The following is a 14,877-nucleotide window of genomic DNA, read 5'->3' on the forward strand; positions in this document are numbered from 1 at the left end:
CAAGCCAAGAGGGCTAATGCTGAATATGAATTGAGAGAGTGGATCACCCGTTGTTTTACTGAATGGGAGACAGGTTTGGAGGACCGAATGGTTTACAACAGCCCCTATTTTTCTATACTATGGGCTACCAGGGCGAGTGGTGGAAGAGATGAGAAAGAGGCATTTAAGAGACTGTTAGACATGTGACTATGGAGGGATATGGACTATGGGGCACAACTCAGCACATCACAAACACCAGTCTCCCCTCTACAAACCCTGTCTATACTTCTCGCTGCATCAGTAAAGCAGCCAGCATAATCTCGGGCATTCCCTCCTCTTCCATCTTCCACCAGGCAGGAAACACAAAAGCCTGAAAGTATGTCCCACCAGGCTTCAGAACACCTTCTATCCCACAGTTACAGGAAAATTAAATGGCGCCCTAGTACTATAAATTGGTCTTTTGATCTCACCACCTACCTCATTGCTACCTGTACTGCACTTTCCCTGAGGTTGTTAACCTTATTCTTTGACCTGTGTGAATAGCACGCGAGACAAGCTTTCCACTGTACCTCAGCACTTGTGACAATAATAAGGCAATTCCAAATCCAACGTGCAGGCAGAGGGACTGGGTTTAATACAGCTCTGTGCTCATCACACTGTGAGCCGTAGGGCCGGTCCCTGTGCCGTACTGTTCTTTGCTATGCACACGATTTTAGCGGCAGAAGCATGGCAATACTTGCCCCCAGTACTTCCTCGGACTGGGTTGGTCATTGACACATGCTGCGATGTTTCTATGTACATGTGACAAATAAAACTCATCTTTATTCTATGTTCAACGTACAAAACAATACAAATCGGTGCAGTGGTGCCTGCTCCAGTCTCCATGTCCTGATCTGGTATGTTTATCAATGTGACACGAGACATTGTGAAAAGCCTTTTTGTTTGCCCGCCACCCAGCAACCTCTCACTGTGCCTTGATACATGTGACAACAAGAAGCAACACATCAGATTCAGGCACGTGAATCGAGGTGGGCATCCCAGAACAGAAGAGATTCTGCAGATGCTGGAAATCCAGAGCAACACACACATAATCCTGCAGGTCAAGCAGCATCTATAGATGGGAATAAACGTTTGAAGTTTCATGCTGACACCCTTCATCAGGACTGGAAAGGAAGTGGGGTGGGGGGGAGGGGGAAGGTAGAAGCCAGAATAAGAAGCTGGCAAAGGGTGTACAACTGACAGGTGAGATCAGGTAAGGGGAAAGCGGGATGGGTGGGAGGGAGAAGTGAGAAGCTGGCAGGTGATAGGTGGAAAAAGTAAAGGGCTTAAGAAGAAAGAATCTGATAGCAGAGTGTACCATGGGAGAAAGAGAAGGTGGGGGCACCAGAGGAGAAGAGAGGAGCCAGAATGAGAGAAGGGGGAGGGAGGAGAAATTACCAGAAGTTAGAGCAATCAATGTCCATGGCATCAGGTTTGAGGCTACTCAGACGGAATATAAGCTGTTGCTCCTCCAATCTGACAGGTTTGCTTTGTCAGACTTACACATGAAAACATCCCCTTGGTGTTCCCAAGGCCTCGTTCAACTACAGCTGTGGCATCACCTCAAGTGCATTTGCCTGCAAAAAGTTTTTGCTCGTAGGTACTGAAAGTGTGCCAGAATTAATGCCACTCACATTACACTGGGTGTAACATACCTCTGGTACCTAAAAAAGTGGCCAATGAATGTGTGTTCGTGGCCTGCTGCTGTTGCCATCAACTTTAAGATTTGACATGTTGTGCATTCAGAGATGTTCTTCTGCACAGCACCGTTGTAATGCATGCTTATTTGTTACTGTCGCCTTCATGTCAGCTTGAACCAGTCTGGCTATTCTCCTCTAACCTCTTTCATAAACAGGGTGTTTTCAAAGAACACACATCAAAGTTGCTGGTGAACGCAGAAGGCCAGGCAGCATCTATAGGAAGAGGTACAGTCGACGTTTCGGGCCGAGACCCTTCGTCAGGACTAACTGAAGGAAGAGTGAGTAAGGAATTTGAAAGTTGGAGGGGGAGGGGGAGATCCAAAATGATAGGAGAAGACAGGAGGGGGAGGGATGGAGCCAAGAGCTGGACAGGTGATTGGCAAAAGGGATACGAGAGGATCATGGGACAGGAGGTCCGGGGAGAAGGAAAAGGGGGAGGGGGGAAAAACCCAGAGGATGGGCAAAGGGTATAGTCAGAGGGACAGAGGGAGAAAAAGGTGAGAGAAAGAATGTGTGTATAAAAATAAATAACGGTGGGGGGGGGGTGGGAGGGAAAGATGTGCTTAGTGGTGGGATCCTGTTGGAGGTGGCGGAAGTTACGGAGAATAATATGTTGGACCCGGAGGCTGATGGGGTGGTAGGCGAGGACAGGGGAACCCTATTCTTAGTGGGGTGGCGGGAGGATGGAGTGAGAGCAGATGTGTGTAAAATGGGGGAGATGTGTTTGAGAGCAGATTTGATGGTGGAGGAAGGGAAGCCCCTTTCTTTAAAAAAAGGAGGACATCTCCCTCGTCCTGGAATGAAAAGCCTCATCCTGAAAGCAGATGCGGCGGAGACGGGGTTTCCCTCCCTCCCCCTTTTCCTTCTCCCTGGGCCTCCTGTCCCATGATCCTCTCACATCCTTTTTGTCTATCACCTGTCCAGCTCTTGGCTCCATCCCTCCCCCTCCTGTATTCTCCTATCATTTTGGATCTCCCCCTCCCCCTCCCACTTTCAAACCTCTTACTAACTCTTCCTTCAGTTAGTCCTGACGAAGGGTCTCGGCCCGAAACGTCGACCGTACCTCTTCCTAGAGTTGCTGCCTGGCCTGCTGCGTTCACCAGCAACTTTGATGTGTGTTGCTTGAATTTCCAGCATCTGCAGAATTCCTCGTGTTTATGTTTTCAAAGAACCCTGTCTGGGACCAACAATCATTCCATAGTCAAAGTCACTTAGATCTCATTTCTTCCCCATTCTGATGTTTGGGCCAAACAACAACTGAACCTCTTGAACCATGTCTGCATGCTTTTATGCACTGAGTCGCTGCCACGTGATTGGCTGATTAGATATTTGCATTAATGAGCAGGGGTACAGGTGTAGCTAATGAAGTGGCCACTGAGTGTGTGTCCCTGATGGCAGAGACAGACTCCGGTGATTTGTGACAGTTTCAGTGTTTTCTAGAGAGCTCTAGCATGCAGCAGAATGACTTTAAGGTTGCTGTGTAATAAAGTGGGCACTGCGTGTAGATTCGTGCCACTGCTACAGAGTTTTGGAGAGTAAATAAAGATGAAAGTATCAGATAAGAGTCAGGCTGCTGCCAAGCTAGAGCACAAAGCTGGGAACATTTTCTACTTTGTGCTAACTTAACCGTGAGAAACAGTCACCGCTGTTGTGTCTCAGCAACTTACAGCTCTGGAACGGCAAATTCTGCCCTCCTTTCTATGACATCTGTAAGCTTTTCTGACCGATCTCAGACAAATCTCTTGGAGAAAAAAACAGCAGGGTCAAAAAGAACACACACACACAAAATGCTGGAGGAACTCAGCAAGTCAGGCAGCATCTGTGGGAGAAGACAGTTGACGCTTTGGGTCGAGACAATCCTGCTCAAAACACTGAGAATCTCCGTCTGGAAAGGAAGAAAGGGGGAAGAAGGCTGAAGAAGTAGGTGGGAGTGCAGAAGGTGAAACAAGAAGAGCTGCCAGGCTGGGCTTCTTGCAGTCAGAACATATTTCAGAGTGGGAAGACCAAGAGAAGAGCCTGGCATGAGAATAATCCCACAGACACTACAGATTTCTGTTCTACTGTGCACAGTTTGACTGTGCAGCATTAATACTTGAATTGTCAAATCAAATTCTAAAGCAGACTATTGCCGGAATGCATATTGTAATGTTATAGTTTGTCATTTTTCATTTCTGTTCTGCATCAGCTGATCATAATTAACTTTGGTTTGTTCTTACATACCCTCGCAATTCTCTGAAATAGATTGTGCCTTCACCCCTGAACCACATCAGAAAAGAATATTATGAAGTTAAATTGCCCTGGTACCAGACTATGTCAATTATTAACTATTTTCCAAATCTACTACTTCCTTCTAACATGCAACACAATTTTGGCCCATTGATCTCCAGCAGATGGAGTGAATCTTCAATGAATCTCCAGTAGATGGGGTGAATCTCTATTGAATCTCCAGTAGATGGGATGAATCTCCATAGAATCTCCAGTAGATGGGGTGAATCTCCATAGAATCTCCAGTAGATGGGGTGAATCTCCATAGAATCTCCAGTAGATGGGGTGAATCTCCATTGAATCTCCAGTAGATGGGGTGAATCTCCATAGAATCTCCAGTAGATGGGGTGAATCTCCAGTAGATGGGGTGAATCTCTATCGAATTCCCAGTAGATGGGGTGAATCTCCATTGAATTTCCAGTAGATGGGGTGATTAAGCAGATGTAGAGTGTGTTTGCTTTCATTATCCAGGGGATTGAGTTCAAGAACCTTTGGGTAATGTTGCAGCTCTACAAAGCCTTGGTTAGATAATACTTGGAATATTGTGTTCAGTTCTGCTGGCCTCATCATAGGAAGATTGTGGAAGCTTTAGAGAAGGTGCAGAGGAGATTTATCAGGACACTGCCTGGATGAAAGAGCATGTCTTACTAGGATAGTGTGAGCGAGCTAGAGCAAGGTGAGAGGTGACTTGATAGAGGTGTACAAATTGGTAAGAAACATAGATAGAGTGGACAGCCAGGGCAGAAATGGCTAACACAAGAGGGCATAACTTTAAGGTGATTAGAGGAGAGTATGGTGGGGGGGAGGGGTCAGAGGCAGTGTTTTTACACAGAGACTGGTGTGTGCATGGAACATGCTGCCAGGGGTGGTGGTAGAGGCAGATGCATTAGGGGTTTTAGAGACTCTTAGATAGGCATATATATGACAGAAAAATGGAAGGCTATGAGGGAGGGGAGCATTAGATTGTTTAAGGGTCAGCACAACATTGTGGGTCAGAGGCTGAACTTTGTTTTAAGGATCTATGCTGGCTTGTCAGAACAATACCATGCTGCAACTAAATTCCCCTGCAACCTGCTCTCCGGCCATGAACGTCAACTCTACCCCCACCCCCAGAATCTACCACTCTCCTACAAACTAAGGACAATTTACAGCAGTCAATTAATCTGCTGACCTACACATTTTTGGGATGTGGAAAGAAAGTAGAAAACTTGGAGGAAACACATGCAAACTCCACATAAACAGCACTGAGGCTCGGGGTTGAACCCAGGTTTTCTGACACTGTGAGGGAACAGCTCCACTAGCTGCACCACCCTTCCGTCAATCATTCCTGGGATATTAGATCACTGATCTAATATTTCCCTTCCCTCATTGTCCTTGAGAAGGCAGTGAAAAGCCAACTTCTTAGATCGCTCCGTTCCTCACAGTGAATCCACCCATCCTACTATCTCTTTGACCCTGTACCGTCAGGAGTAGATTTGCCAGACTGGGGAACAGCTTCTTCCCCAGGCTGTGAGAGTAATGAATACCCTGCCACCACAGAGGTCTCGTCACTAGAACAGCGAGCTGTTTACTGTTTACCTGTGCTGGGGACTGTATGCATTTTGAATTATATTTTATTGACTTATGTATTGTAATATTCTGGTTTATGTGATACATGTTTTGTGGGGGCACTGTGGTCGTACAACATTTGGTTGTACTGTACAGTCAGATGCCAATAAACTTGAACTTCAAAAACACATATAAAATATTGGAGGAACTCAGCAGATTGATCAGGCAACACCTGGGAGGAAATGAACAGTCGAGGCTTTGGGCCGAGACCCTCAGCAGGACTGGAAGGGTAGGGGTGAAGCGGGACTAAGAAGGCCGTGAGAGGGGCTGAGTACGGGCTAGCATGCGAGAGAGGGTAGGAGAAAGTGGCTGACATGAGAAAATGGGAGGTGGCAAGTGGTAGAGGTAAAAGGCTGAAGAAGGAATCTGATGGGAGAGTAAAACAGAGAGGTGGAGATGGAGAATCAGAGAAGTTGATGGATAGGCTTATGCAAGTGAGGGAAGGAGAAAGGCTGAGAAGGCCACCAGAAGGGGGAAGAGGAGCAAACTAGTGGGTGGAAGAATAGAGGGGAACAGTTACCAGAACTTGAAATCTTCTAAATCAGTGTTCATGCCATCAGGCTGGAGGCAAACCTAGACATTTGAGGTGTTGCTCCTCCAGCCTGTGTTTTCCCTCTTCGTGGAGGCAATGGACAGACCTGTCCATCCCTTCAGCATTTTGTGTGTGTTGCATGGAGTTCCAGGATTTTGATGAAAAAAGGATAATGCATTTCCAAGTCAGGCTTGGAAAGTAGTTTGGTATTCCCATATGACTGCTGCCCTCTCTTGATTGGTTGTAGGGAGCACCCTTTGGAAACACTTGGAGGAAATCCATGTGGTCACAGGGAGAATGGACTCCGACAGACAGTGGTGGGATTAAAACCGAATTACTGGCTCTGCAGAATGTTATGTTACCCCCTGTGGATGTCAGATCACTGGCTATATTTAAAGGATATTGATAGGTACTTGATCAGTAAGGGTGTCAAGGATTACTGGGAGAAGTCAGGAGAATGGAGGTGAGAAAGAAAATCAATCAGCCATGATGAAATGGCACAGCAGACTCAAAGGCACAATTCTACTCTCACGTCTTGTTATCTCCTCATATACAATTAATATGACACCCCCTGCCCCCCCCCCCGGCCCCTGCACCTCCCCAGAAACAAGTGCCTCAACAATTTTTTACACTTGGGAGTAGTCTGCAGTGAGCAATAATCCAAACAAGCAGCAGATCTGAGACATGGGAGGGAGCTGGAGAAATGCACACAGACGCGGGAGAAACATGCAATCTCTACGTGGACAGTATTGGAAGTCAGGATAGAATGTAGACTTGAGTCAGTAGCACTGCCCACCCGGTCACCTTCTCATCTTTTATTCTCTCCGCCCTTCCTGCCTTCCACACTCACTTGTCTTTAACATCTCCCCCACAGTGTCCTCCCTGGCCCTGGTGTATCTTTGTCCCAGATAATCACCAGTTCTCCTTCTCATCTCAATGCAAAACATCAAGGTCTCCAATGTCCATTCTAAAAACATTTAGGCCTCTTTTTGACTGGTCAGGAGTAAAGTGAATAGTCCAATCAATAGACAAGAGGCAGGCACTAGGACCTCATGGAATCATTGACCCTGCAATACCATCGACCCGAGTTCTACTCTGGCTACTACCTTCTCCCCATGACCACTGGGGTTTCCTCCAGATTCTCCAGTTTCCTCTCACATTCCAAAGACAAACAGGTTCAGTAGGTTCATTGGTCCCATGGGTGTAATAGTTGGGCCAGAAGGACTTGGTCTCTGAATAAAATAAATATAAATAAATATATCCTTCTATTCCCTGCCAGTTCATGTACCTGACTAAATGCCTCTTAAGCATTGCTATGGAATCTAGCTCAGATGCCAAGCTCTGCCCATCCATAAATTCTGTTTGGCCATACAAGCACACAGTCTCCAACAGGTTAACATGCTTTCTGGTGACAATGTAAAAATGTTCCTGAGAAAAAAGTAACATATCCACTTACTTGTCCTTGGCCATGTAGTCTACGATGCCCTGCGAATGAGAGAGAGAGAAAGAGTGAAATACCTTGTTAATGTCAACTGAAAAACCACAAATGAGAGTGAATTAAAGCAAAACACTTACAGATGCTGGAAATCTGAAACAAATACAGAAAAATCTGGAAACACCCTCTGGAATGTAGGGGAATAAGGGGAGATTTAATGATATATACAAACTCACAAGGGGTAAAGATAGGGTAAATGCAAGCAGGCTTTCTCCAGGGTTTGGGTGAGACTAGAACTACGAATCATAGGTTAAGGGTGAAAGGTGAATTACTTATGGGGAAACTTAGAGGATGGTATAAGTGTGGAACAAGTTGCCAGTGGAAGTGTTGGATGCAGGGTCATTTGCAGTATTTAAGAGGTTTGGCTATGGGAGGGGTTATGGAGAACTAAGGTCCAGGTGTGGGTCAAAGGGACCAGGCAGAATAGCAGGTTAGCATTGACTGAAGGGCTTGTTTCTGTGCTGTAGTGCTCTACGGTGTTATGACTCTGATGGAAGATCATTGCTCTGAAACAGTTAACTCTGTTTCTTTTCCCACAGATACTGCCTGTCCTGCTGAGTGTTTCTGGTAGTTTCTGTTTTTGTTACAGCAAAAGCTGACACCAATTAAAAGACGAATAAGAAAGCCTGAGGGAGATAAATCCCATTTCCCTCCCTCTTTGGAGCATGGGACAGGGCGGTTGGGATGCAGAATCTTGAAGCGTAGCAGGGATGATGCTCCTCGATCCAGTTGGGCTGTAGGGCAGTGTTCCCACACTGTGTGACTCTATTCCCCTATTCATCGAGGACCCAGGGTTAAATCGGAAGTCCAGAAGTCGATACCTGTTGGCCGCAGCCAAGCCTGTGAATCGCTGCAAGACTGCTGCAGAAGCTGAAGCCCAATACCTACAGGCCCAGTCCGAGCCTGAGTCTGCTGGACACTGGGGATGAAGAAATGGCCTGTTCTGGGGTTAAAGGATTGTGTAGGGAGGGAGGAGTAGGGTTTGCTTTGCTGTTGTTTTGTCACTTGTTGTGTTCTGACAAGATTGTAGATATGCATGTTGGTGCCAGAAGGTATGGCAACACTTGCAGACTGTCCCCAGCATATCGTTGGACTGCTGACACAAACAACGCATTTCACGGTACGTTTCAATGTGCAAGGACAGATAAAGCTCATCTTTAACATATTTTATCTTCAAAATCTACACAAATACTATATCTAAAAAATAAGAAATGGATCATTTTAAATTACAGTGTGATGAAAGCAAAGGCATGGGAAACTGGAAATATATTTTTATAAGAAGTAATAAACATTGGCAGAATTACAGGAGGCAAGTGTGAGCTCAGTGGACTGGCCTATCAGAGCAACAGCACAGGCACAATAAGCTCAATGGCTTCATTTGATGCAGTAACTTTGCTCCACAAATAACATATGATGTCTCTGCCTCTTCCTGTGCCAATCAACAACTTACTGAGGACCAGATCATTATGGCTTTATTGGATTATAATGAAAGCTTTATTGGATTAGCATGAGAGTTCTGTCCGTTAATAATGTTCTTTGTAAGTTCTCACTGTCTATGAGAAGTCAGCAATGGTCTTAACAGAAAATGCTTATCCCATTTATTGCCCACAACATTGCTCAGTAAAGTCTTGCTAGCACAGTATTTTAGTAGCAATTTAACATTCTACTTGTTGGAAACAAGCAAAAATGCTGTTGATAAGCTCTCTCAAGTTTGTGAAACTGTTTTACTAATGCTGAATATGTCTGTGGCTCGAGAGATTAATAAGAAAACCAAACATGGTTTATTTTCATTCTTCTTTCATTCTGCTCCAAAATTTGACCAAAACTCTGCTTCCTTCTTGTCATAATTCATAACACATTGCCCCAAGGAGGGCGAGAGAGAAAGAGAGAAAGAAAGAAAGAAATGGCTTACGTTACGTTGCTAGCTTAACTGAATCAGAATCAGAATCAAGTTTATTATCACTGACTACAGAACTGTGTAAAAGTTCTAGGCTGAGTATGTTGTGATGTTTGTTGTTTTGCAGCCTCAGTCCTGTGCAATACATTAAATATACTATAATTTACAATAAGAAATATATATTAAAAAATTAAATAAGCAGAGCAAATATAGTGAGGTGGTGCTCATGGGTTCATTGTCTTTTCAGAACTCTGATGGCAGAGGGGAAGAAGCTGTTCTTAAAACAGTATTGAGTACAGAAGTTGGGATGTTTTGTTGAAGTTGTATAAGACATTGGTGAGGCTAATTTGGAGTACTGTGTGCAGTTTTGGTTCCCTAACTACAGGAAAGATATAAATAATGTTGAAAGAGTACAGAGAAAACTTACAAGGATGTTGCTGGGACTCGAGGATCTAGTTATGAGGAAAGATTGAATAGGTCAGGACTGTATCCCTAGAACTCAGAAAATTGAGAGGAGATTTGATACAAAATTGTGAGGGTATAGATAGGGTAAATGCAAGCAGGCTTTCCTCACTGAGGTTGGATGAGACTACAACTAGAGGTCAAAGATTAAGAGAAAAGGGGACAATTTTAAGGGGAACGTGAGGGGAAGCTTCTTCACTCAGAGGGTCGTGAGAGTGTGGAATGAGCTGCCAGCCCAAGCGGTGGACATGACTCAATTTCAACGTTTCAGATCAGAATGGATAGGTACATGGATCTGAGACATATGGAGAGCTAAGGTTCAAATGCAGGTCGATGGGACTAGGCAGTTTAAATGGTTCGACATGTACTAGATGGACCGAAGGGCCTGTTTCTGTGCTGTACTTTCCTATGACTCTGGCTGCATAACTTCAAGATGAGAGCAAACATTTGATCTGTTCTGATAATCCTGGTTAAGGGATAAATGTTGATCAGGATTGCAGAAGATGAACTCCTTTGACCTTGTTCCACATAGTATCACAGGATCTGTTACATCTACCTGAGAGGACAAGTATTATGTAAAGCCTCATCTACAAAAAAGCGGCAGCTCCATTTGTCCAATCCTCCACCTCTACTGTGCTAGAACATTATCTTGCATGTCATTTCTTGAGATAAAGCCCTACAAAAAATGTTTCATCCATCTCCTTATGTCACTTACATTAATCTGCTTGACTGGTCAGCATTCTGGCTAATATTTTTAGATATTAAGGTAATCAGGGGTCATGAGATTAGTGCAGGAAAGTGGTGCTGAGATAAATGATCAGTGATGGTATTATGTAACAGCTGAGCAGACACGAGAAGCTGAGTGATCCACCTCTCTTTTGAGTTTTTACGTTTTTACTTTCTTCTGACCCTTCTGCTCTGTTCTGTTGTGGTCTCCTAAGATGGCCAATTGTAAATAACACAAGAATGAAAGATAAGAAAATGCTCAATTACACACATAGATCTTATACAGAACAATAATATACAGGAACAGGCCATCGACCCACCATATCTGCACCAACCATAATGCTGATCTAAACTAGTCTTGTCTGCCTCTATGTGGTATATGTCATAGAGGTTGGCTGCAGAGGATTTGTGGCTAATTCCATGGTCAGATGGCTGAAGGGATTGGGAGTCCAAGGCCAGAGCCAGTGGCAAGCTATAAAAGAACTCTCAGAGGCAGCCGAGCGAAGCAGCCATTGGTTATGGATGAAGAGAAGTGACGGCAGCTGGGCCCTGAAATGACCCATGGGTGGCCCGGCCAGATGTGAAGGGGGTGCATTTGGGATGCCAGGCTTCACTGTTGAGTCCTCTGGAGATGTAGTAGGCTTCAACTGATGAGACATCTAAGAAGGGGGGTGCCCACCTTATGACCCCTGGGAAGCATCTGCCACCCACCAAGCCCCATTTCAAGATCTGTATACCATGACCCAAGTTAGGATCTGCTTATCAAAGGGATTGAAACATCTAGTCCCATGAGCCTGAACTCTATTTCCTGTCTGCTCATGCGTCTGTCTAAATGCCTCTTAAATATTACTACCTTATCAGCTTTGACCACTTCCCTTGTAGCATGTTCCAGGCACTACCACAGTCAAAACATATATCTTGCAAGTTTTCTTTAAACTTTCGCCCTCTCACTTACAGCAACACCCTGTAATATTTGTCAATTTCACCATTGGGTACAAGACTCTGACTAGCTACACTTTTAAATGTTTATATATGTTTTATCAGGTCATGTCTCTGCCTCTGACACTCCAAAGAAAACAATTCAAGTTCTTTCAAGCTCACATTGTATCTAACACTTTCTAATCCAGGCAACATCCTGATGAACCTCGTCTGACCTTCTCCAAGGCCTCCACATCCTTCCTGCAGTGCAGAGACTAGAATTGCACACAATGTTCCAAATATAGCCTACAGTGCCTATAAAAAGTATTCAACCCCTGGGAAGTTATCATGTTTTATTGTTTTACAACACTGGATCACTTTGCAGAGATCTGTTTTCACTTTGACACGAAAGTCATTTTCTGTTGATCAGTATCACAAAAACTAAATTAAATCCACTGTGATTCAATGTTGTAAAACAATGAAACAGGATAGCTTCCCTGGGGTGAATGCTTTCTATAGGCACTGTATAAATAAACAAAACCTAGTGCAGATAATGGACTGCCTTCATACAATGCTTTCAACAACTGCATCCTCTAAGTCTTCATTTTCATTGTAACATTTAAGAAGATTGTTGATACCTTCAAATTCTTCGTAATTCCTAACTCGATGGAGTAATGTGATTGTTTCATTTTCACTCTCAGCCATTTCTGGCATCTCCAAGCCTCAATGCTTGAAACCACAGTGAGCAAAACAGTTCCAGATTGTCTTACTTCTTACTTCTCGCCAACTACCTAGACCATAGCCCTCCATAACCTTCCCACCCATGTACCTATCCAAACTTCTCTTATATGTTGCAACCCCTCTCATCCATCACTTCCGCTGGCAGCTCATTCCACACTCTCACCACCCTCTGAGTGAAGAAGTTCCCCCTCAGGTTCCCCTTAAACATTTCACCTCACGACCTATAACCTCTAGTTCTAGCCTTACCCAACCTCAATGGAAAAAGCCTGCTTGCATTTATCCTTTCTGTACCCCTCATAGTTTTGTATACTTCTAACTAATCTTCTCTCATTCTCCTGCACATTGATGGGAAACACTTAAGGGAATTTAAGGATTTAGCAATATTTTCCCAGGATTTATACCGGACCTACCAGACCGTATTAAGATAGAATCCAACTCTGGGAATGTATTTCCACAACTAATCTGGAGCCCTGTGATTGAACATTAATAAAATTAATGGTGTCAGAAGTCAAGCACATTTACTGTGGCAAAGAGTGTTTTTTTACCCAGTATGTATTTATGGAACTCTAAATGATTTTCCATACTCCCTCTCACATCAGTCTTCAGCAAATATGATCATGGTGAGATCTCTGCTCATTTAGTGCTAGGGTCTGAACCAGCTGGAGATGTGAGTTCACCTTTAGCTAGATTAGCTGGAGAAATGAAGATCATCCTCAGGGCAGAGGAGACTTAGCCGGGATTGTTTAAAATCAGGAAGGGTTGGATGGAGTGTTTTAGTGTACACGTGACAAAAAAAAAACCCTAACCTTATTTTAAACAAGGAGAATCAGTAAGAGATACAGATTAGATAATTAGGCAATTGGATAATTATAGGAAAGCAAAAGAATTACAGGATTGTGGGGAAAGCTGAACCACCAGGAAGTACACAAGCTGGTGTCCTGGTGCAACCACAACAATTCCGAGCTGAATGCCCTCAAAACTGTGGAGATGCATATGGACTTCAGGAGAAATGTGTCTTCGCTCCACCCACTCAACATCAACAACTCTGCAGTTAATACTGACTCAACACTCAGGTTCCTGGGCATCATTACTTCACAGGACCTCCCATCTCCTTCATTGACAAAAAGGCTCAGCAGAGGCTGTACTTCTTGTGGCAGCTGGTAAAACTCCATCTTCATCAGAACATACTGGTGCAATTCTACACGGACATCGTAGACAGCATCCTCACATCAGTCATTACTATCTGATTTGGTAAAACTCCATCTTCATCAGAACATACTGGTGCAATTCTACACGGACATCGTAGACAGCATCCTCACATCAGTCATTACTGTCTGATTTGGTAAAACTCCATCTTCATCAGAACATACTGGTGCAATTCTACACTGGCATCGTAGACAGCATCCTCACATCAGTCATTACTGTCTGATTTGGTAAAATACCGTCTTCACCAGAACATGGTGCAATTCTACATTGGCATCGTAGAGAGCATCCTCACATCAGTTATTACTGTCTGATTTGGTAAAATACCGTCTTCACCAGAACATGGTGCAATTCTACATTGGCATCGTAGAGAGCATCCTCACATCAAACATCACTGTCTGGTTTGGTGATTCCATCTTCACCAGAACATGGTGCAATTCTACACTGGCATTGTAGAGAGCATCCTCACATCAAACATCACTGTCTGGTTTGGTGTATCAACCTCACACAATATACAAAAACTACATCAAATATCAGGTCACCAGGAAAGGTCATTGGGTGCTGTCTACCATCACCGCAGGACTTGAATGTGTCCAGGGAAAATCACTGCCCACCCCAAAAACTGCCTTTTTCAAAAGCTCCCTTCCATAGGGCTATGAAGACAATAATTCACGCCTTCTTAAAAACTTCTTCTCCCAGGTAGTTATTCGAATCAACCATTCTAGTTAGTTCCCCACCCCTCTATATATGCACTGCCCTGAAGACACTTTAAACTACATCTTATAAAGCTACTAAAAAAGTATAGCTGATGTTTCGGGATGAGACTTTCAGCAGGACCCGGCCTGAAATGTCGACTGTACTTTTTTCCATAGATGCTGCCTGGCCTGCTGAGTTCCTCCAGCATTTTGTGTGTGTTGCTCGAATTTCCAGCGTCTGCACATTTTCTCATGTGGTATGTAGGAGGATGAGTTTTATATCATCATGAAAGGTATAGGAAAGGTCTTTTTCTCAGGATAGGGAGTCTAAAACTAGAGGTTGAAGGTGACAGGGAAATATTTTTAGAAGAGGCCAAAGTGGAACATTTTCACACAGAGCATAGCAGGAATATGGAATGCTCAGAGAATGCTTATAGATGTGGGCACAATTACAAGCTTTCAAAGGCATTTAAACAGGTATTGTACATGTTCAGAGGGAAATGGGCTATACCATAGGCAAACAGAACTACCTCAGGTCAACAACATGATCATACACTGGCAGGAATAATAAAGGAAACAGCAGACACTTCAGCTCATTCCACACTCTCACCACCCTC

The 14,877-nt window shown here is 44.1% G+C and overlaps 1 protein-coding gene across 2 annotated transcripts in view; it reads right to left on the reverse strand.

Moving 5' to 3' along the window:
* adcy5 (adenylate cyclase 5) overlaps positions 1–14,877 on the reverse strand; it is a 395,092-nt gene that overhangs the window by 73,665 nt on the left and 306,550 nt on the right. For both annotated transcript variants that reach the window (XM_063051336.1, XM_063051335.1), the window contains one exon: positions 7,580–7,608. In XM_063051336.1, the coding sequence (XP_062907406.1) occupies positions 7,580–7,608 (29 nt within the window). The remainder of the gene's footprint in view (positions 1–7,579; positions 7,609–14,877) is intronic.

This window comes from Mobula hypostoma, chromosome 6 (genome assembly GCF_963921235.1).
Source record: "Mobula hypostoma chromosome 6, sMobHyp1.1, whole genome shotgun sequence".
Classification (NCBI taxonomy): domain Eukaryota; kingdom Metazoa; phylum Chordata; class Chondrichthyes; order Myliobatiformes; family Myliobatidae; genus Mobula; species Mobula hypostoma.